Below are 23781 nucleotides of genomic sequence, written 5' to 3' on the forward strand. Positions count from 1 at the left end.
TTGAGTGTCCACTTCTTCTTGATGAACTGATTTAAAGCATCAGGAATGTTGGACTTAATGTAATTTTCCTTCTTTTTTTAAAGTACTAGTCATTTTTCTTAATGGAATACTGCTACTATCAAAGGAAGTATTCTGGCTTAGCTCCACTGGTTTATTTTCACTGTTTGCTCTTTAATTGAAGAAAACAAATATAAGGGTGCTATGTATGCATTTGTGTCTACTCAATTGAGATGGCAGTTATATGTACAGAAATAGAAATAACATTACAGTTATATATACAGAAATAGGAATAACATCATAGTTGCATGTTTAGTTTTAAATAGTATTATTAATTGTTGGGCATATTGCATTATCTTCTATTGCAGATCACTAGAAAAATCTTTTGGTATTCACCCCTGTTATGTTTCTGTTAAGGTCTTAGAGATGTCTCAGTTTTCCATAGGAAAAGTGAGTAAATGACAAATCAAAACTTGAGGCAGTATTGAATTCACGTTTTACTGATTTTTGGAGAAGAATGATTTTATTATTTTTTACCATGTGAAAATGATTATGGGTCTTTTTGGACCAAAAGACTAATAATGTTGTATCTAGCATAGTTTTATATTCCAGCTTAATGTCTATGTCTGCTCTAAACAAGAAAAGTATTTTAATTTAAAATATCACATATAAGCCATAAATACTTTCCTCTTGGTACATCATAACCTAAAGCTCACAGGAGAAGTGGCTTAAAATTTTGTTTTTATGTCTAGATTGTAAGTAAAATCACTTGTCATAGTGAGTTGCAAAATGCAAACCTTCATTTTGAAGCTGCCTGTTTCTCATTTAGATCTGACATATTAAAAAGCATATAATTAATGCTTGACATTAGTAATTAACATTAACATTATGGTACTTAATATGCCATCGTTCATCCATCAAATAACCAGAAATGCATAATGTCTTGGCATAAAGGTTTTAATTAGATAGAACTGTCCTTCAGTTTTCACATGGTGTAAATGTTAAAACCCCAAAATGTATTTAAAGAAAAATTTTGTATTTGTTTGTTGGGTGTTAGCTGTATTTTTATTTATTTATTTTTTTAGGAGTCTGCATCAACAATTGTGTCAGGAACTTCAAAGGGAGCGTGGGGACCTCAGTGTGCAGTCTTCATTATCGACTAAAGAGCGCCACCTTGCTGCAGTTGCCAGTGCGCTGTGGAGGCATTTCTTTTCATTTCTGAAGAGTCAGAGAATGTCGCAGATAGTGCCTCTCTCACAACTCGCGGATGCAGCCGCAGGTCAGCGTTCTTTATTTGCCAGTTAGTTTCTCATTTTGCAGACTCGGTCAGTTTTTTCTTCTGTTTGCTTAGTAGCAAACTCTTATTTTATTACAGTGCAATAAATATTTTGACAACCAGGAAGAAAAGAATTATGTATTTTAAAATTAGGATTCTTTGGCTTGTTTATTATTTTCCTGTTAGTAAAAGTAAAAACTAAGTGAAGATTTGCTAAAAAGATCATTTTTAACCTTAAAACTACTGTACTTACATGAGCTTTTCTTATTCATGCATTATTTGGAAAGTAAAACAGCATTTGACTTCTAGTTCAGGTCGTTTATTTTCAGATTGTATGTGCAGATACCTAGTAAAATATGAAACTGAATAAAGAGCAAAAAGAGATGGAATGAATTCCACTTCATCATAAAGCCAATGAGATCAGAATGACATGGAGTACATAGAATGTTACTGTTCAGACTTCTGTTAGATTCTATTTTAGGTTGTAATTTTTACTTAATTTGATTATTAGCCTATAGACATGTCCTTAGACTTTAATGGACTCTGAATCAGATGAAATTATAGGCAAGAATTTGAATATATATATTCACATATGCACTTTCCCACAAGAAGTCTTTATCTTTTTCAAAGGGATATTTTATCCAACGTATGTTAAGAAGTACTGGAATAGAGATCAATATGGTGACTACATGTATTTAAATGCGGTTTTTAAGAAGATGTTTAATGTATTTAAATGTAAATGCTTTTAAAAACCTAAGCTCTAAACCAAGGTTTATTTTACCCTAGTGTGAATAAGGAAAACTGAGCTAAAAGCATTACATAAAAGACTTCATGATATACATTTGAAAAGATTTTGAATTCTGGTAGTGCTTCCATAATTAAGACTTTACAGCGATACACAGATTGGAGAACTGTGACAGGCAGTGCTTTTGCAACCACTGGAATGTCTGTGAAAATAAATACTGACTTTCAGTTTAACCAAAGCAGTCATTACTAGTCAATATGACTTATCTTTCTACCATTCATCATCCCAACTCTCACTTAATGACCAAAATGATACACGTTAGTCAGTACTGTCTTAGGTCCTGAAAATAAATAGTAATATAGATATAAAGCAAATGTATGTGGGTTTGGGGTTTGTTTTGCAGTAAAGACAGGAGGCAAAAATTTCCTGCGTTAAAAAATAGTTAATGAATACTTTGCCATTGGGGATTTATCAATGGGAAAAAAAGAACTACAGTTCCTTTTTTCATGCATAAGCTCCACGTTCTTAGGGAAGGAAGAGAACATAGGTAAGTAAAATGTGTAATATGTCAGATGATGATAAATGGAGAAAAAGAAAAATATAGAAAAGGATAGGGATAGGGAACCTGGGTTCGATCCCTGGGTTGAGAAGATCTGGAGGAGGGCATGGCAACCCACTCCAGTATTCTTTCCTGGAGAATCCCCATGAACAGAGGAGCCTGGCGGGCTACAGTCCATGGGGTCACAAAGAGTAGGACACAACTGATCTATTAAGCACAAGGAAAGATCACAGGCAAGTTATAATTTTAAATAAGAGTTGCCCAGAAAACATGTATAGGTATCATTTATTTGAGCAAAGACCCGAAGAAGGTGAGATATGCGGCTATGCAGATATGAGCTATACAAAAATCCAGAGGCAAGAGCATGTGTGTTCAAGAAACTACATGGAAGCCATCAAAGCTCTTGCGGCATAAGAAATGGAGAAAGAGTAGTCAGAGACGCAATCCATAGGCTATGTAGAACTGCTTTCTCTTCTGGCTTATACATAGTTGTAAAAATGTTCACTTTTACCCTGAGACTAGAAAGTCTTGAGCAGAGAGGTGATATGATTGCTCTGGCTGCTGGATGGAGATTAGACTATCGAGAGGTGGGAAGGTCACATAGAGAACTCTTGTAACAGCTTAGAGATGGACAACTGGGGCCACAGTGGGAGCAGTGGAGTGGTGAGAAGTGGTCAGATTTCCAGTTTGAAAGTAGAGCTGACAGAATTTTCTAAGTGGGTTTGATATGGTAAGCAATATAGACAAAGGGAGAAACCCTTGTTTGAGATGAGAAAGATTGTGGCAGGAAGAAATTTTTAATGAGTGAAGACCTGGATTTTGACTTGGGAGATACAGAGATAGATAGATAGATATCTATCCCTTAAAATCTGAGTAGGGATGTTGAGTACACCCCTGGATAATAAACCTGAGTTTCAGGGAAGAGGTCCAAGCTGGAGATTTAAATTTGGAAGCTATTTATGTGCAAATTGTCTTATAAAGCTATGACCTGGATAAGACTACTAACAGAGTAAGTAGTAAAAAGAGAAGTTTGAAGACAGGTCCTAGGATATTCCCATGTTCAGATTTATAGGATTAGAAGGAACCAAGAAAGGAGACTGCAAAGGAATACCAGTGAGGTGATGTGAAAACCCATTATGTGTAATGCCATGGAAACCAAATTACAGAGCATTTTAAGGAAAGAGTAGTGATCATCAATTCAAATGTGTTTAATGGGTCAATTAGGATGAGGCCTGAGAATTGGTCACTGGATGTAGTAGGACAAAGGTCACTAGGTTTTTGCTGTAGTGGGTAGAGGCCAAGGCCCATTAAAGATATCCAAGAGGAAATGCGAGAAGAGGAATCGCTGGCTGCAAACATAAGTAAATCTTTTTGAGTATCACCACTAAAAGAGGCTTCCCTGGTGGCTCAGATGGTAAAGAATCTGCTTGCGATGCAGGAGACTCAGGTTGGATCTCTGGGTCAGAAGATGCCCTGGAGGAGGAAGTGGCAACCCTCTCCAGTATTGTTGCCTGGAGAATTCCATGGACAGGCTACAGTCCATGGGGTCGCAAAGAGTCAGACTCGACTGAGTGACTAACACACACACACCTATGAGAAGTAGAAAAAAACGGGGATGTTAGCTGGAGAGGGAGATGGGGTCAAGGAGGGTTTCTATTTTTTAATTTTTTTTAATAACATGGGAGAAACTCCAGCATATTTATAATGCTGACAGGAATGTATAGGAGTGAGAGAAAACTTGATGTTGCAAGAGAGTCATTTGTGTTTTAATGCCCAGGAGAAATGGGATCTCATTGAGGACTCGGCCTCAGATCTCCTGTGGTAGCAGAAGAGAAGGCAGAGTAAATGGGTCTGCTTGGAGGTGGCAGGGTAGATGTGGTGGTTCTCTTCTGATGCTTCTCAGTTCTCCGTGAAGTAGTAAAAGTCATTAACTGAAAATGAAGATGGGGAGGAGATGCTGACTGATGGTGGAGAGAGGAGAGAAGGTCTGCAGGAATGCTGTAGGAGAATGAAAGACCAAATGGACTAGTGAAGTATGGTAGGAATGATGGCCAGCTCTAAGGACCCGCTTACCATCTGCAGTCATAAATTTAAAGTGCAGTCAGGCCACACAGTTGTTCACCGGCCCCTTAATACTGGTCATAGGTGCCTATGGGGAGAAGACAAAGAATTGTAATTAAACAGATGGTGTTTTTTTTTTTTCTCCCCAGGCAAGTTCAGTGAATCAAGTAAGAGGCAAGGGAATTGATGGTATATGAAAATGAGTATAATGATGGAGCGTTCAGTCAAGTTGCCTGAAAGGGGAAAGGAAGGCACAAAGTCAGTGAGGAACATAGGGAAGTTTGTAGGACTAATGAATCGTAGGTCCTGATGGAATCAAAGGATTGCTGGAGGGGTTGGGAACCTAGAGGAGGAGAGTTGGAAAGCTGATTTGGTGTCAGAAAGAGGGGGTCTTCAAAGTAGGGATTTCAGTGATATTGTACTTACGGGCAGTGTCAGGTTCTCTGTATCACCATGGGAGTGAGTGGCTAAAGTAGTGGAAGGTAGTCTCACTGAAGGAGAGAAGTTCAAGGCCAAGAGACTGGGAGAAAAAAAAAATCATCAAGAACTATGACAGGACTGCAGTTAGAAAGGATGATCATGAGCTACAATCTTCAAGGAATGAGAGGTGGCAAAGGAGGGAACAGTAGACAGGTGCAACGAAGAGAGCGTTGGTATGATTTGATGACCTGAGACTCAGAGCCAGAGGTTTTCAAGAAGAGGAAGGGACAATGGTCTAGAAGCAGCAGCATGGACCAGAAGTTGCTCACCCTCTGTGGGTCCAGTGTATGAGAGTGTGGGAAGATATAAATGGCCACCATTAGAGAGAGCACTACAGGAGGCAGTGCTTAATAAATAATTTATTGACAAACGTAAATTGATGTTGGACAAGGAAATGGCAACCCACTCCAGTATTCTTGCCTGGAGAATCCCATGGACAGAGGAGCCTGGTGGACGACAATCCATGGGGTTGCAAAGAGTTGGACACAACTGAGTGCACATGCACATAAATTGATGTACTACAAATTAGGTTGGGGAATCCCAGGAAATCACAAAATAAAGTCTATTTGTTTACCATGGTGATCTAAGACATTCTGGTTCCTAGGCTTTTTGAGTTCTGAGGGAAGTGGAGTATCATTGATTGTAGGAAATCACTGTTTACTAGAAGAAAATGTCCAGTGTCCATGGTGAGTTAGAGCTCTTCATCTGTGGTCAGTGAAAGTGGAGATCGCTCAGTCGTGTCTGTGGTAGGTGATGAGTAAATTAACTTGATTGGAAAAGAGTGGATGCTAGAAATATTTTTAGTAATGGATCATTTGGGTGAAAGAGGCTCTTTAGCAGAGCCATTAGGTTTAGAATTTGCCATTTGAGGGCTTTCCTGGTGGTTCAGTGATAAAGAATCCTTTGCCAAGGCAGGAAACATGGGTTTGGTCCCTGATCTGTAAAGATCCTACATGCCTTGAAGCAACTAAGCCCGTGCATTACCACTATTGACCGTGCACTCCAGATCCAGGGAGCTGTAACTACTGAAGCTCGTGCTCCTAGAGCCTGTGTTCCACAACAAGAGAAGTGACTGCAGTGAATCAATCAATAAATTTTTTTTTCTAATTTACCATTTGAAGGGCCTTTCTATAACAGATGCATTGTGATGATGCTGAGACAGATTTTTCCAGACCCTTTCTTGGAGATGCAGATAATCAGCACAGAAATTTCTTTGATGATATGAGTTTAGTTCAGTTTTAGCTTTCTGTTCTACATTTCTAAAATGTGACATTTACTGTTTAGTGCTGATTTTTAAAAAAATCACTATTAACATAATTTAAGGGAGATAGTGGTTTTTTTTTTTTTTTTACATTCTCACTGTAAGTTTCTCTCATTCTAAATCTAGATTTTACTTTGCTGGCAATGGATTTGCCCAGCACAGCCCCATCAGATCTTCAGCCTCAGCCAGTTACATCAATGATACAACTCTTTGGTTGGGATGATATCATCTGGCCCGAAGTTGTAGCCAGATATTTAAGTCATTTCCTACAAAATAGGTAAGTGTTTTTATTTCAGGTATACACATTAATATAAACCCACAATAGATTAGTTCACAAGGAAGGTGAGCATTTCCAAAATAAAAACTGATCTTTGCTATGTATACTTTCACTGGGACAATTTGTTGCTTTTCTGTGTATCCACATTTTGACTGTATTAATAGTAGGAAACTTTTATTAAAACAATGTTGCTGCTGCTTTGTCAAAACGGTTTTTATAGGACTGCCTTAACTTATCCTGAAATGATTTTTCTACACTCACCATTGTGAAAGAAATTATACAATTAATATTGCTAAATCTGTAAGACACTATTTTATTATTACAGTTTTAGTTTAATGATAGCTTTCCTCTTCACACTAGGTTTTTAAAGATCTGACTTTTGTGCAGTGATGAACAAGAGACTTCATCACCTTGAACTTTGATTTCCATGTCTTTAAGTGTCTGCATTACATAAGAGATCTGAGGAACCCCAACAGAAAAAATATACAGTCAGTAATAGAAATGGTATAGAACAATCAGGGTGATTCAAATAAGAATATCAAGATAAGGGAAAATAAAATAAATATGCAAGCCTAAGAGACCAATGTAGATCTGGTCACAGCTGCCAGTCAGTGAAAATGAAGAGAGGTATTCTTCTTAAAAGGAAGTTCATTAAGCATAGTCATTAATCATTTTCTCACTAGCTTTCAGTTACACAGTAAGGGAGTTCAACTTCAATTGGATTACTTTTAGGATCCCTTCCAGCTTAAGAATTCTTGGATGACAACAAACATTTATTTATATTATTTGTTAAATACTTGTGCTGAAATTATCTTGAAGGGTTTGTTTTTAAAATAATATTGGTATGTTAGCAGCAAGGAAGGACTAACTGAAATGAAGCAACTGAAGTGAAATGTAAAGATGTTAAGTAGTGTTGGGAGGTTGTATAGGTGATAAACAACCCATCTGAGTTCCGTTTTGTATTCTCTTTTTTTATGAAAATGTGTATTCAGAGTATTTCAAAACAGTACTTTCAGAGTGATGATTTATGTATTTTTCACGTGTCTAATAACTTTATACAACATTTATAATTAGGTTAAGACTATCCCCATCCTCTCTTATAAAATGATTAGAAATAAGATGAAGCCAGACCTTTGACTTTGTAAAATAATTAAAAAAAAAAAACTCCTGTTCAGATGTTATTTTGGAGTTCCTGTGGGTGGGGGAGCAGGAAAGGAAGGGATGTAGATTGGATTGGTTGGGAGACCCTCATAGAAATGTGTTTTACCTTTTTTCTTCTGTATATGGTCATGACCGCTTCTCTGTTTTGCTCTTAAGGGCCACTGTTTTTTATTGTGCTTGCCACTTCCTTCAGTATTATCACACAAAGCTACTTAAACCCCTTCCTTGTTTTTCTAATTTTAACCGTGTCTCTCCCTTGGCGTAAGTCATATGTATGCCACCAGTGGAAAAAGGAAATTTTAAAAATTAGGGCATTATAAATGAAAGCAAGAACATTTGTCTAAAATATTTTGTGGTGTGTGTAGTGTTTATCTTCAGCAGAGCGTGTCTGCATTCGTGTGTTTGTAAAATAAGTGAGACCAAAAACTGGGGAGTATTAGAATGTTTTATTTCGGAATCTCTGTACTCAGGGAACACATTGTCAGGGTTTTGTTTTGGTTTCTGTTTTTAATATTCATCAACTTATTTTTACAGCATGTTATGTGAAGTACTTTCTCATTCAGGCTGTGTATCTTTTCAAGCCCTAACTGTAAGATCATGGATCCGTTGCATTTTGCAAATGTATGTAAAAAACCTTCATGTGCCAGATGACTCATTCATTGATATAAATCCTGAACAGGCAGTTGGTAAGTACTGCAAGTGTTTTGCTTTCTGGATTGCTAAGTATGTTTAGAATTTCCTGTTTTGTTACATAAATTAATAGAAAAGATTTTAAAAATATATTTGTAAGTAGGTATTAATATGAACAGAAGTTTATTTCCATTTGCAGTCTGTTTATTTTTTCTTGATATTTTCCCATTACTGTATATGACGAATTTCTCTCCTGTAAAGATAAAAGAACTTATTTCCTTGGAAGCTCAGAACAAAAATTTGTTCTCAGGTGACAAGCTATTTTTTTACCTTGAAGAAATTGATCAGAAAAAAAAAGTGGAGATAGGAAGTAAATAACCAGATATCATACTGTGAACACCCTATAAAGAAAAATATCCAATTATGAATAATTTACTCCTTTTCCTTGCAACCTTTTTTTTTTTTTAATATTCCATACTGTTCTGGTTGTCTGAAGCATATGCATTTTCCTTTTCCTAAAGCTATTGTTTATGGCCAGTTGTAAATCTTGGAAAGGCTGGACTGAAAACATGCTCCACATTTACTTTTATATTTATTATATCAGTTGGCTTTACATTAACAACTTTTGGGACTAGGATGTTCACAAGTAAACGTTTGTTTTTAAATAAAGCCTTCCTGTAGTGAGAGAAACTTAGTTTTTAATAATGTAGAAATTTTAATTTTAAAACAAATGATTGTCACAAATGAAGAATGCTACATTCTCTGCTCTCCCGTGTGTGTGTGTCTGTGTGTGTGTGTGTGTGTGTGCATGTGCTCAGTTGTGTCTGACGCTTTGTGACCCTGTGGACTATATAGCCCGCCTGGCTCCTCTGTCCATGGAATTCCCCAGGCAAGAATACTGGAGTGGGTTGCTGTTTCCTACTCCAGTAATGTATATGTGTGTGTGTGTGTGTGTGTGTGTGTGTGTGTATAACATAAATTTAGATCATAAGTATATAAATATAATTTATTTTGACAGAAAAGGACTACATGGAACAGTTGACTGAACTGACAAGGTTGCTATTTAAGCTATCAGAAGTAAAGAATATTTTCTCAAAGTCTCAAGCAGAATTACCCATCCCAGACGATCCTAAAAAAGCACTTATTCGGTTCTTTGAGGTATTTTTTTATTCATTAATATAATTGTCCAAATCAGTTATAATTATTTTTCCAAAAATCCTAAAGTGTTCATTATGTTTTTCATTATAAAATGAGTTATTTTAAACTGAATCATATTATTGGTTGCTGCTATTATAAAATTCTGGAGGAATAGAAATGTGAATCTAAGATATAGCATATAATTCATTCTTGAGGACAGCAGAGGAAATACATTTAATGAAAAATAGTAAGAGTAAAGAATGCCACATAAAAACCTTACTCCAAATCTGATCGAAATCATAGGAGTATCTTATTGCTAAAATTGCTGGATAACCATATTCTTCAGGTACTTAAATCTCCTTATATATGGTGCATAATAGTTCCAACTTAATGTTTACCACCCTGTAACAAACTGTAAATTTTACAGTAAAATTTTAGTGTGTATTCAGCATAAGCACCAGCTACTTCATATCCATAACATGGCTGGGGCTTTAAAATCTAATCCATTTGTTTTGTCTCTGTAATAAATAGTCCATTCAACATTTTACTTTATTAATTATTAATTTTGTAGGGATCTATCTTACGTGATAGTTTTTGTTTTATAGCCTAATTGAGGTTGTTAATGTGCTTGGATTAGTGTTTTTGTAAGCTCTTCACAGTAAAACTTGGTTTATTTTCCCACAGTGGTTGATATTAACTGCAATGAAAATCATTACAACCCATAAGCTCTTTCCATAAATGTGAATTCTTCCATTGGTTTTCGTTAAGTTAAAATATAATTGTAAAACAGAGATGTCGTATTAATCTTAAAAATATTTCATAATGGTATAGTGAAAGTGAATATGAAAGTCGCTCAGTTGTGTCCGGTTCTTTGCAACCCAGGCCAGAATTCTCCAGGCCAGAATGCTGGAGTGGGTAGCCTTTCCCTTCTCCAGGGAATCATCCCAACCCAGGGATCGAACCCAGGTCTCCCACATTGCAGGCATATTCTTTACAGGGAAGCCCAGGAATAATGGAGTAGGTAGTCTGTCCCTTCTCCAGGGGATCTTCAGTATATGCAAATATAAAATACACATGTCTCTGGAGCCTTTTCTTTCGTTCTTGATTGGATCTCCATCTGTAATTAAACACCTTTGCCAGGGACCATCCTGGGCCAGAAAAGAATGTAAAAGTCAAGCACCCCACCGATCATATTCGAAGGCTCTCCTAATTTAATCCTATCCAAATTAATTGCTCTTTCACCACTCACTAAATTATAGTTACTTGCTAAATGCTCGATAGTATTCAGCGAAGATTTCTTAGGGACTTGAAGAACCAAAAGAACTAGTCCTTGATCTTAGTGAACTTTTACTTTGAGAATACAAGACATGCCCAGAGATTAAAATAATAAGATAGTGTATGATAAGTGCCAATTAGTTGATAGGTCAATCAGCAGGTTAAGAATTCAGAGCATCTTGATATAAGAAGTTTAGATTTTATTGTGAACAGGTTTTATAAATTTTTAAGTAGGTATGATTTGATCAAATGACTTTAAGAAAATTGGTAATAACAGAGAACAGAGTACATTAAAGGCTCAGGAGCACTAATGGCCAGAAACTAGTGGGATTTAGGAGGAATTGAAGATTGAACTAGGGAATCTTTGAATGATTAGGAAATACTGTGTTTAACTAGAAGAATGATGACCTTAAAAAGAGATCATGATTTAGGATGGGGCCATAGTAGGTGAGAAGCCCAATTTTAAACCTGTTGAGTTTGAAATTGTGTCAGGGGGTGCTCAGGAACCTCTCTCTCCCACCACGTGCTATGACTCAGAACTCAGCATATAGTTGTACTTGGGTCTATGATTTATCACAGTGAAAGTTTTCAACGTACAGTCAGCAAAGAGAAAAGGTACGTGGGTAACATCTGGAGTAACCAAGCACAGCTTCCAAGAGTTCTCTTCTAGTGATATTACCCTGAACGTGCTTAATTCTTCCAGCAAGGAATTGTGAGAACACCTGGGAAATTCTTTACTGGGGGAACTCTTAAATGACTGAGTGCCCAGGAGTTTTTGGGGTTTTTTTAATGGGAGCTGGCCACCTAGGCCCTGTTTGTTCAGCACTTTTAAAAATCCAGATTCTCAGAAGGGAAGCAGATATCCAGCATAACTGTACTGATTGCACAAACTTTTGAAGCACAGTGAGCCATTCTTATCAGAAAATGATGGGGAAAAAAATCTAAGGTTCTAAAAACCAACACAGGGCCAACCTTGCATGTAAGCCTTTTAAAGATAGTGATTGGGACCTGCTATGTTAATTCTCCTTAGCAGAGAAATGATAGCATGGCATGAAAGTAGGGATAGTCAAGCCACTGAGAAATACACATCTCATAATTAGGTTAAGGCTAAACTTAGAGAAATACTGAAATCTAGGGCACTGGTTTTCTCAAAAGTCCTTTCATAGACTTCTAGGAGTCAGTAATTTTCAGGGGTTCTGTGAGCTCAAAAGTGTATTGGCGTTTATACAAGAACGTAAAAGCTGTAGTAGAAATCAACACCATGGCCCAAGATGATACTAGTAATCATTATAATTTTCAAGGCCATGCAATCAAATGGGGAGAAAAGCCAGTTCACTTAAGAATATCACTAATGAAGCCATAAAGTTATTGATTTTAATAAATTTTGATGCTTGAGTACATGCCCTTTTTGTATTCTGTGAATGACAATAGGAAGTGTATTTAAAGTACATTTGCTACACACCAAAGAAAGACTGTTTAAATAAGAAACACTTAAGTAATTGAGTTGCATGCTGAACGGACGCTTCTATCATGAAAGAACAACTGACAAAATATGGTTATTCAGACCTGAGTATTTGGCAGATATTTTCTTAAAAATGAGCCTATCACTTTAAAGAAAGCAACTTTGAAATCACTTCAAAGACAGCATTTTTGCTGCTGCTGCTAAGTCGCTTCAGTCGTGTCCGACTCCGTGCGACCCCATAGACGGCAGCCCACCAGGCTCCGCCGTCCCTGGAATTCTTCAGGCAAGAACACTGGAGTGGGTTGCCATTTCCTTCTCCAATGCATTAAAGTGAAAAGTGAAAATGAAGTCGCTCAGTCGTGTCCAACTCTTCGAGACCCTATGGACTGCAGCCTACAAGGCTCCTCCGTCCTTGAGATTTTCTAGGCAAGAGTACTGGAGTGGCTTGCCATTGCTTTCTCCAAAGCTTTCAAGAAAATTAGAATTTTGGAACACTTATATTTGCCACCAGGACTTGATAGTTTAAGACTTTTGAATAGCATTGGTGTTAACAAATAACGATTATTTGTTATATTAACAAATATGATTTTTAAAAAATACAGACAGTGAAATGTGTTGTCCAAATTGGGAACCAAAATTTTTCAGATAACAAGTACAGACTTTTTAGAAAGCATGCATGGGTGGAAAACATGCATTCAAAGCACTGGACAGACCAATGGCTTTTAATGTAGCAGAGTAAGAATATGCATTAAAGTGACTTTGGATGGCATATTACAACTCACATTTAAGAAATACCACCTGTCAAGTTTCAGTATCAAAAAGGAATCCCACAATTATCTGAAAAATTTATTAAAATATTTTTTCTTCTTCCAGCTACATATATTTATGAGACTTGTTTGTTTTTATCTACAACATATGCAACAGATTGTATGCAGAAGCAGATATGAGAATAACTATCTTTTATTAAGCCAGACGTTAAAGAGATATGGGAAAATGTAAAAAAAAAAAAAAAAGCCACTTTTCAGTACTTTTTTTGTTTGTTTTGGAAAAGGAAGTTATTTTCACAAAAATATATTCTGGTAACATGTTTATAATTTAAAAAAATAATTTGAAATTTTATGTTGTAATTCCTAATATCATAAATTTCAATGGATACAGTTCAAATAATATAATAATAAGCCCTTTAAGATCCTCAATTTTAAAGTGTATAACAGGAAACTGAGACAAAAAGTTTGAGAATTTCTGGTCCAGGAAAAGAAATATAGAAAACCAAGGGCAGAGACCTAAACGGAAAAGGGGATTCGTTGAGTATATATCTTTTGTTCTCACCAGTTCACTTCCTAATCACTCAAGTTCACTAGGCTTCTTATCTTTCCCTTTATTCTACGTTTTATCATCAACATGGCTAACTTGAATATCACCTTGGATAACTTACCTTGAGTCCCCATTTCAAATCTTCTCCAATAGTCTCAGTGGTCTTCACTTCTGCTGTCATCCATCCACTCCCATGACTAATCACTGAACCATGGCGTCACTTGGTGCATCTGAAAGTTTACTGACTGTCACCACTTCACTTTCCTTCCAACTCTTTGAGTGACTTCATCAGGACCTTCCTTTCCCTTTTTCCGAAGTCTAGCATCCTCTGATGGTCTCACTTTCTTCTCTATCTACCTTAACTAAACCTCTTGGAGGCCTCATTTCAACTACTCTTAACCAACACACTCAGTCTCCCATCCCTGTCTTTTGGTTACAGCTCTAAACCTTCAACTTTGGATCAGTACAACCACCTGGTTTCTTTCCTTTGTCTTATCTTCTCAGAGCTTCAGGAGAAAAACCACATAACCATGTATACTGGTGCCATTCATGTTCCAGTTTGGGTGATTGAAATTCATTGGAAGTTCTCAGTAGTGGCTTAGAAACATCACTGCTGTCCTCAGACCTCACCCATCCCTAGTCAGTTTTCTACTGATCTTTTTGTGACTTCTCAGCTCTTGCTTATTCTCACCTTGTCACAAGTAGCCTCTCTCATATTTACCTCCTTCTTCTGACTTCATCATTATTATTTTACTACCTCATCTCACACTTCTCTGCCTCCCCATTTTGCCATTTCTACCCTTTGTACCTTTTTTTTCCTCTGAGAAAGTTAAGCTGGCAACTATTGGCTTATAAACAAAATTCTGAGGAAAAAATCAACTTATATCATAAAGCTGAACTTTATTTATGGAGGTCTGACTTGTAAGAGTTTATTAACCTCACCAGTAGGTCTTTTTTGTAGAAATTTTGTAGAATTCCCAGTTATGTGCTAGAAATATGGTGAGCCGTCCTGTTTGGCTCACCTAATGCCTAATAGGAAATTTGTAAGCTTCTTGTATATTAGTTCCATGTGTCTTCTAACTAATACTTGGCTGACTCATAATTATTGGTGAACTGATTTTTTTTATTCTTCCTTTAGCCTTTATTTTAATCATAAAAGGCAAGGTAATTCTTTTTTCTGGATTTTAATTGCTGTGAACACTTATTGGAAAGTTAAGGATGAAGGCTTAAATGTCAGGATTATGTATGTGCATGTGTGTGTGTAGAAAGAGAAATTATCTGTATTTTTCAAAGTCTGTATTGTAGAAAACTAAATCATGTTTTTTCTTATTTATAGGCTGTTGGTATAACTTACGGGAATCTGCAGACAGTTTCTGATAAATCTGCCATGGTCACAAAGTCCTTAGAATACCTTGGTGAAATATTAAAATATATAAAACCTTATTTGGGAAAAAAAGTTTCCAGTGCAGGGCTGCAGCTGACTTATACGATGATGGGTATGTATTCCTGACTTTATTAAAACTTCCCTAGACTTAACCTATGGTATCATGATGGATAGGAATATACTGATACACTGGCTAAGTCAGTGCTCTCCACACAATCTTAAGAATAATCTGAAAGACAATGATTTAGTTTAAAATAATTCATGTTGACTTTCAAGTGTATCTGTGTCTTGCCCTACCTCCTTTCAGAACTTTTCTTCTTATGCTTGGTTAATACTAAAATTAATTATGATCAATAGAAAAAACACACCAACTCCAGCTTGCTACAGATATAGTCTGTTGTAAATCATTCACATTGTGAATGCCTGCATAATTAAAATGAACCTTTTTCCAACACTTATGTTAGAATTTAAAACTTCAGAAAACCATTACTTCTTTCTATTTTTTTATGGTCTGCTCTGTATGAAGGAGGTCAGGAAAGGATTTATTATGGTGCTAAAAGATATTTATGCTTCAAATCTTGTTTCTCACAATATGTTTTCTCCTTTCAAAAAGAAAAGAAATCTTCTTCTGTGTCTGCGCTATAACAACAGAGGTCATCCTTCTTTAGGAAGTCAGTAATTTGAATATCTTTGTTCACTAAAACCTTGTTGCTAACCAAAAATAGGAACTGGATAAAGGGAAATGAGAAGGATTTCCTTAGAAGTTTTTATACAGAATTTAAGTTTACTTTTTTTCTCTGTGGCCAAAACCTTATATCTGTTCCCTTTGATCTTGTGAACATATGAATACACCTGATTTGGGCTGTCTGAAACCTTTTATCTTCGTTGTGAAAGATAAAGGAGAATGTGAAAATGTGTAAATATGGATGATGTAGGATGTAGTGAAAGCAATAGTAGCAATTTGGTCATTTTAATTTTAGAGAAAAATATAAGTGAGCATTTATTATAAATTTAACTTAGTAAAATTTATATTAACATGTATTTCAGCATTTAGGCTTATAATTTATTAGTTGCTATTGGATTTTTACCAAGCTAAATGTATGATTTTAGAAGGATGTCTTTATTTTATAAAATACATGATTATCTTATCAAGAACTGCAAAATCATTTGGATTGGTGATATGTAGACCTGGGACATTCTCCTTATGAAGAATTGGGGGGGCCTTTGTTTTGTTACATGCTTGATTTTTTATTTAATGGCCAGTGGATATGGTATTCTTTCCCTTTGTCTAGCCCTCAGAGTTTGGGAATAGAGTACACTGCTATAATGTTGCCCGTTTAGTCACAGAAATTAGGAACAGATGTCTTTTACGGGTAAACAGGTTTAGAAGAAAACAGAGAAAGAGCAAATACAAATTGTTGAGAGCCGGAACCTGTTCTGGGTGTGTTGGGATATCACATCATCTAGAGTGAAAGAAAATTAACCACCTAAACATCGGTAGTTTGTTTACCTGGCTGGTTCCTCCATGGGGATAAATGCCTCTGCTATTCAGTTGCACTGCTGCTAGTGGAGGCACTAACTCTTGACAGCATCACTCCAGACTAAGGCATCTGGGGTCTTAATCGTCTCCAGGTAATTTCTGAGAAGGCAGGATTGATCTCTCAGTAGTATCTTCAACTTTCCTTCCCTTTATGTCCTTTTTTTTTTTTTACCCCTTCTTTATATCTCTGGCTTTTCTGTTTCCATGACTTGACTTTTGATCATGTTTCTCTCTTGGGATCCTTCTTCCCCTTTGATCTTTCAAATTGAAATTCTACACATGACCCTTCACTGTCCAGCCCAGAAAGACCTGCTCTCCCTGACTCTGCTTCACCTGTCCTTCTCTTCTGACTTTTTTTTTTTTTGGTAGCTTTCCATTTGTTAACAATTTGTGTACTTGATATGCCTCCAGTAAAATTTAAACTTGCTTATGGTCATTGGCCATATCTTATTATTCCCATCATCGTGTTGTATTCTGAACATATAAGAACATTTACTGAGTGTATATCAGGCACTGATTTGGGAACTGATGATATAGTGGTTAAAGAGATTCTCCAATGTAGAGGATGGCATATATTAACTATTGCTGAAACTTAATAACCTTAAATATAAATCTAGCTATTTATTTATACACTATGTAGTGTATTTTGTAGTGTTACTAAATGAGCAAAGTTGCTTTCTGTTAACTACATCTAAAAATATATAATGATCTAATTGTCTTTTTTTTTAAGGCTTAATATATACATAGAATAGAAAATAAGTAAATACATAAGAACTCTTATATATATAGAGTAGAAAATAAGTTGGAGAAGGCAATGGCACCCCACTCCAGTGCTCTTGCCTGGAATATACCATGGATGGAGGAGCCTGGTGGGCTGCAGTCCATGGGGTCACTAAGTCAGACAGGACTGAGCAACTTCACTTTCACTTTTCACTTTCGTGCATTGGAGAAGGAAATGGCAACCCACTCCAGTGGTTTTGCCTGGAGGATCCCAGGGACGGGGGAAGCCTGGTGGGCTGCCGTCTATGGAGTTGCACAGAGTTGGACACGACTGAAGTGACTTAGCAGCAGCAGCAGAAAATAAGTAAAACGTAAGAATTATTGTGGTGTGGCTTTCAATTGTCAGAATATATTCCCCACAGTTTTCCTATATTTTCAGCTTTATCAGTAAGTAAGTAATAGTTCTTGGTGGTGGTTTAGTCACTAAGTCGTGTCCAACTGTTGCGACACCGTGGACTGTAGCCTGCCAGGCTCCACTGTCCGTGGGATTCTCTAGGCAAGAGTACTGGAGTGGGTTGCCATTTCCTTCTCCAGGGGGTCTTCCAGATCCAGGAATCGAACTCAGGTCTCCTTCATTGCAGGCAGATTCTTTATTGACTGAGCTACAAAGGAAACCAAAATGAAAGTGAAAGTCGCTCAAACCTCTCCGACTCTAGCCAGGAAAAATACTTGGTTTCTTACAAAGCTACTCTGTGTATTTAAACCTTTTCCAAAGTTTTTTACTTAAAAAAATTTTTCCTTTGCATTTTTAGTTCCACACACCCTTGAATGTTCTTTCCTGAAACTTTCAGTTAGGGGCTTGATAGCAGTAAAACAAATGTATCATATCTACCTTCTATGAACTCATGAAATTTTAAGTCTTCGTCAGTGTTATTACCATTGCAGAAGATAAAATACAAGGGTAGATGAGGTGTTTTCAGTTGGAAGGTCCTTGCTCTTTATAAGTTAGTACCTGTGTGACACTTAAGAGTGATATGAATCATTTCAAATGTTGGTGATGATGGCAGTTCCTCTTACCAGTGTATTAATGTGTTTAGAATGTGAGCTCTTCTTACATTGCTGTCATCCTCAAGATTTTCACCTACTGGAAAAATGAGCAGCAGGCCAGCGTTATTTAAAATATTGCTAAGTGAGCATTGTGTTTCTTATGATTGATTATTGTATTTCCTTTTACAAAAGATTAATGTTGCTATTTGTTCTTAGAAGTGATTATTGGTTGTTGTTTTTTAAAAAACTGTATATTCATCTCTAAGCATATTTTTGTTTTCCTTCAGAGCTCGAATTTTAAACTTTCTGTTTTATGGAAATGACTTTGAATTTTATCTTCTTTTTTGCTTTTCTAAGATGAAATAAAATATAAAAGTTTATGCAGCAACTGCTGTTTGGACAAGTGCTTAATGATCTCCTTTTGAATTAATATTTTTCAGTAAAAGAGGCCTCAGTAGCAGTAATATACTCTAAAGGGAAGTATATATCTGCCCTTAATTATATTATTAAGCAAAAAGTGCTCATTTGTTGTTTTACCATCATTCAGTGTAGCAGTTTTTTGACAGACTCCTACCATTAGGAAACCATAATACAGTTCATGTAGTAAAGAAGTCCATTTCTCTTCTTTTAGAATCAAAATTTAAATTCAGTGTTTGTGTTAAATAGCTAGAAGTTATAAAAACTGAAGTTCCAAGAGGTTAAGTGATTGCTTCAAGATGTTACAGCTAATCTTTTTTCCTACTTCAACAATTAAATTTAGTGATCCTTCTTGTGGCAAACTGGGTTCAGACAGCTTGTAAATGTAATTTAAAATCCCACTGCTGGGCATGCACACTGAGGAAACCAGAATTGAAAGAGACATGTGTACCCCAGTGTTCATTGCAGCACTGTTTATAATAGCCAAGACATGGAAGCAACCTAGATGTCCATCAGAAGATGAATGGATAAGAAAGCTATGGTACATATACACAATGGAGTATTACTCAGCCATTAAAAAGAATACATTTGAATCAGTTCTAATGAGGTGGATGAAACTGGAGCCTATTATACAGAGTGAAGTAAGCCAGAAAGAAAAACACCAATACAGTATACTAACGCATATATATGGAATTTAGAAAGATGGTAACAATCACCCTGTATACGAGACAGCAAAAGAGACACTGATGTATAGAACAGTCTTTTGGACTCTGTGGGAGAGGGAGAGGGTGGGATGATTTGGGAGAATGGCATTGAAATACGTATAATATCATATATGAAACGAGATGCCAGTCCAGGTTCGATGCACGATACTGGATGCTTGGGTATCCCCACTGGGATGACCCAGAGGGATGGTATGGGGAGGGGGGAGGAGGAGGGTTCAGGATGGGGAACACATGTATACCTGTGGTGGATTCATTTTGATATTTGGCAAAACCAATACAATATTGTAAAGTTTAAAAATAAAATAAAATTTAAAAAATAAATAAAATATAAAGAAGTAAGACTATGAGTAAAATTTACAGTAGCATGAAGAAGCCCAGGGAAAAGTGAATATATACATAAAAGCATAATATATGGTGTTACAGTGTTCTTAAAGTTGGACTGCAGATTAGCCTCTGAGTTTCCTAGCAGCCTGAACAAAAAGAGAGAGAGAGAGAGAGAGAAAGAGATCTGGCTAATGGCAACATTCAGTCTATAACTTCACATAATGTATAACTACACGTTGTGCGTATGTATTAAATGCCAGTTGCTCAGGAAATGTATGTTTTTCTTGGCCCAGAATTCTGAGACAGTTGCCTCTTCAGTGAGATACTTGGCATATGTCTTTTGACTGTTAATATATGTTTCTTCCTATTGCCAACTTTAACTTGGTCCTCTGTGTTTTAAATATACTTTTCTTTTTTTTAACTGGAATGACAAAATTTTCTGGTTAGAGGATAACCATAATTTCTCTTACCATTCCTCTTTGTTAGGAACTCTAGTTAAATCATGGGCACTGATCTTTGCCACTTCTAAAGCCCAAAAATTACTATTCCGGATCATAGACTGTTTACTGCTGCCACATACAGTATTACAGCAAGAGAAGGAGCTGCCTGCACCTATGTTGACTGCGATTCAGAAGAGTCTTCCTTTGTATCTCCAGGTATAATAAGTGTGACTGCTTAAAAGGAAAAGGAAAAAAAAAAATTGACACTTGCCTTAAAGCAGTTTACTAATTGCAGATTTCAAAACTATACGTTATATTCCTAATGTACATGTGTGATGATGTATTTCCACTGAATAGGTTTAAAATTCTTTTGTGTTGAGCTCTGAAAACAAAGTTGAAAGAGGCAAAACCTCCATTCTCAAGAAGCTTAAAATTGAGCGAAGAGACTGACTAGCGTAGACAATCCAACATTTGCTCAGTATTTTCCTCAGAGGCCTCTGCTCTCTGTCAGCCAGACTGGGCTGAAGGGATGCAAGAGAAGATAACTGTAGTAAAGAATATCAGGTGTTAAAGAGCAGAGTGGATAGGACTTGAAGGACTGTTCCTGTAAGAGGGAACAGCACGTGGAGAGCATAAGCTATAAGAAAACATGACTCATGGGGAAAGGCAAATACTTCTTTTGTGGCTGGAGGCTCATAGAGGAGGAGCCACATAGTAAGAGTTTTGTGTACTTAAGAAGTTTGGACTTGCTCTTGTACAAGGGGAATGTTGTTGGTTTGTGAGCAGAGAAGTGGGAGAGACATACCATATTTAAGTTTTAGAAAGGTGATTCTGGTGGCCACATTTAAGCTGGTGAGGAGGTTAGATTTAGTTCATTATCTGAAGGTATGGAACTAAGGCAGTGGGTACGGAGCACGCAGCAGATTTTAGAAACGTTTAGTATCACCAGTCACAGAGTTGCTGAGCATGAGTGTTGCAGAGCAGCAGAAAGAAGTAGAATACTTCTTAGCTTCCGTGGTGGCTGCTTATGTCAATAGTTGTGTGGAGCGCTTGCCCCACCGTGGCCCTCTGATACCAAAACAGTTCACATAATAAAAATTCTTAAAAACTTCCTAAGTTAAAAAAATTTGTTGAATTATCCATTTGGCAGAACTCACTTGGAGCTATATCTTTAACTTCTTGAAGGTATAAGCTCTTCTCATCAGAATTTTTCTTAAAGTATTCATTTAGTATTTTATCTTCTGATATAATATGCTTTTCCTCAAACAGAGCATGAAACAAATGGATGGGGAGTCCACTGTTTTGTTTTTTTAATTGTTGTTTAAGCGCTTATGTTTTAACAGCTTTGTACTCTTTTTCATTAGAAATAAACTTTCAAAATTTCTTACTGGACAAATACCATTTATAGTTAAGATAGAGACATGACAGTCATTTCTGATTATCTCTGGAAAAAACACATTGTGAAATCGCCAAGGTACCAAGTTGTAAGTGAACTTTTAGAGCATAATTTGTTGCTCTGTTGGTGATTATTTAGTAAAATGCAATATTTAGTAATATTAGCAGAAAAATTTTTTTTCTTAGGGTGTTGATTTGTTTCTAAGTATCAAACACTGCAATCCATGTGAAAGTATCTTATTAACTCTATACAAATACAATGGTTTAAATCAACAGACGTATAATAAAACATTGTGAGTTCTGTTTGACCATGAATTTATCAAACTCTTCTCTAAACCTAAATTTCTCCAGCAGATATAGCACTAAGTCAGTGAGGATGTTTTCTGAGAAATTTAAATGAAATAATGAATACAAAACATGTGGCACAGTGCTGACATATAGAAAAACCTCAAAATCAATTGTCATTATTGCGAGTCTTAATCTTCTGCATTTCTCTCCTTTTGTTATTTTTATTTAAAAAATGTATTATGTTTCTTAACATTGAAAATTTTTAGCATAAATTTTATAGTCTTGTTCAGATAGAATGACCCGTACCATAAGTTTTAAAATAGACCTAACGTGGGTGGGATGATTTGGGAGAATGGCATTGAAACATGTATAATATCATATGTGAAACAGATCGCCAGTCCAGGTTCGATGCATGAGACAGGGTGCTCGGGACTGGTGCACTGGGATGACCCAGAGGGATGGGAGGGGAGTTCAGGATGGGGAACACATGTACACCCGTGGCAGATTCATGTCAATGTATGGCAGAACCACTACAATATTGTAGAGTAATTAGCCTCCAATTAAAATAAATTTATATTAAAAAATAAAATAGACCTAATGTGTATTTTATAACATTGTAATTACATATATATTTCATTGATGATGGAGAAGGCAATGGCACCCCACTCCAGTACTCTTGCCTGGAAAATCCCATGGGCGGAAGAGCCTGGTAGGCTGCAGTCCATGGGGTCGCTAAGAGTCGGACACGACTGAGCAACTTCACTTTCACTTTTCACTTTCATGCGTTGGAAAAGGAAATGGAACCCACTCCAGTGTTCTTGCCTGGAGAATCCCAGGGATGGGGGAGCCTGGTGGGCTACTGTCTATGGAGTCGCACAGAGTCTGACACGACTGAAGTGACTTAGCTGTTCATTGAAGAGTGTGGTGGTGAAGTTTTCTCAAGATGAAACCCAGAAGAGAGCTTCATCTGTCTTCTTACTTTTCTCCCCTGCTTCCTCTGGGTATGCCCCAAACACATGTGTTCGGTTAGGTACCATTACATAAGTTAACCAAACTCAGCTGTTCCCTGAGCTTCATACAAACATTACCTGTTGATTATGGAAGGTGTTCTTGTTGACTGTGTTAAGTTACGCATCCTGATATATAAATATCAATGCTGGGGGCAAAATTAGTAACTTCCTAATTTTTTTTTTAAACTTTATCTTTTAGTATTTCTTTTTTTTTTTTTTTCCTCCTGTAGGGCATGTGTATTGTGTGTTGTCAGTCTCAAAATCCAAATGCCTATCTGAATCAATTGCTGGGGAATGTTATTGAGCAGTATATCGGGCGATTTCTTCCAGCCTCAGCTCATGTCTTAGGTCTTGGACAACATCCTGTTTTGTTGGCATTGAAAAACTCAGCCAGTGTTCCACCGATGTCATTGCTAAAGAAATGCATTGTCCATGTCATAAGGTAAATCTAAATATTAAGAATAAGTGATATTTATAATGTATTATTCTCTATTAAAAACAGAATAGTTTTTTATTTTCTCTATTAAATAATAAATTTCTCTAATAATTTTCTGTATTAAAAAATAACAGAAGTATTGGCAACCTGTAGGATTCTATCTCAGAATTTATCAGAATGACTTGGCAGCCTAAGACAGAGCTCTTTAAATTGTTTTCTCTGAATTGCTTGTTTTCTCTGTATTGCTATTATTTTTCTTATATATGTCCTGCTGCTGCTGTTTAGTCACTAAGTTGTGTCCAAATCTTTTGTGACCCTGTGGACTGTAGCCCACCAGGCTCTTCTGTCCATCTGGGAAGTCCATATATGTATATGTCAAATATATATATATATATATATATATATATATATATGAGAAGG

General features: G+C 36.4%; 1 protein-coding gene across 3 annotated transcripts in view; it reads left to right on the forward strand.

Annotated features, from left to right (window-relative positions):
* MMS22L (MMS22 like, DNA repair protein) overlaps window positions 1–23781 on the forward strand; it is a 129647-nt gene that overhangs the window by 84681 nt on the left and 21185 nt on the right. For all 3 annotated transcript variants that reach the window (XM_061427772.1, XM_061427773.1, XM_061427774.1), the window contains 7 exons: window positions 1083–1276; window positions 6506–6656; window positions 8352–8503; window positions 9466–9605; window positions 14972–15131; window positions 20279–20448; window positions 23156–23367. In XM_061427772.1, coding sequence (XP_061283756.1) covers window positions 1083–1276; window positions 6506–6656; window positions 8352–8503; window positions 9466–9605; window positions 14972–15131; window positions 20279–20448; window positions 23156–23367 — 1179 coding nt within the window. The remainder of the gene's footprint in view (window positions 1–1082; window positions 1277–6505; window positions 6657–8351; window positions 8504–9465; window positions 9606–14971; window positions 15132–20278; window positions 20449–23155; window positions 23368–23781) is intronic.

Source organism: Bos javanicus, chromosome 9 (assembly GCF_032452875.1).
Source record: "Bos javanicus breed banteng chromosome 9, ARS-OSU_banteng_1.0, whole genome shotgun sequence".
NCBI lineage: Eukaryota > Metazoa > Chordata > Mammalia > Artiodactyla > Bovidae > Bos > Bos javanicus.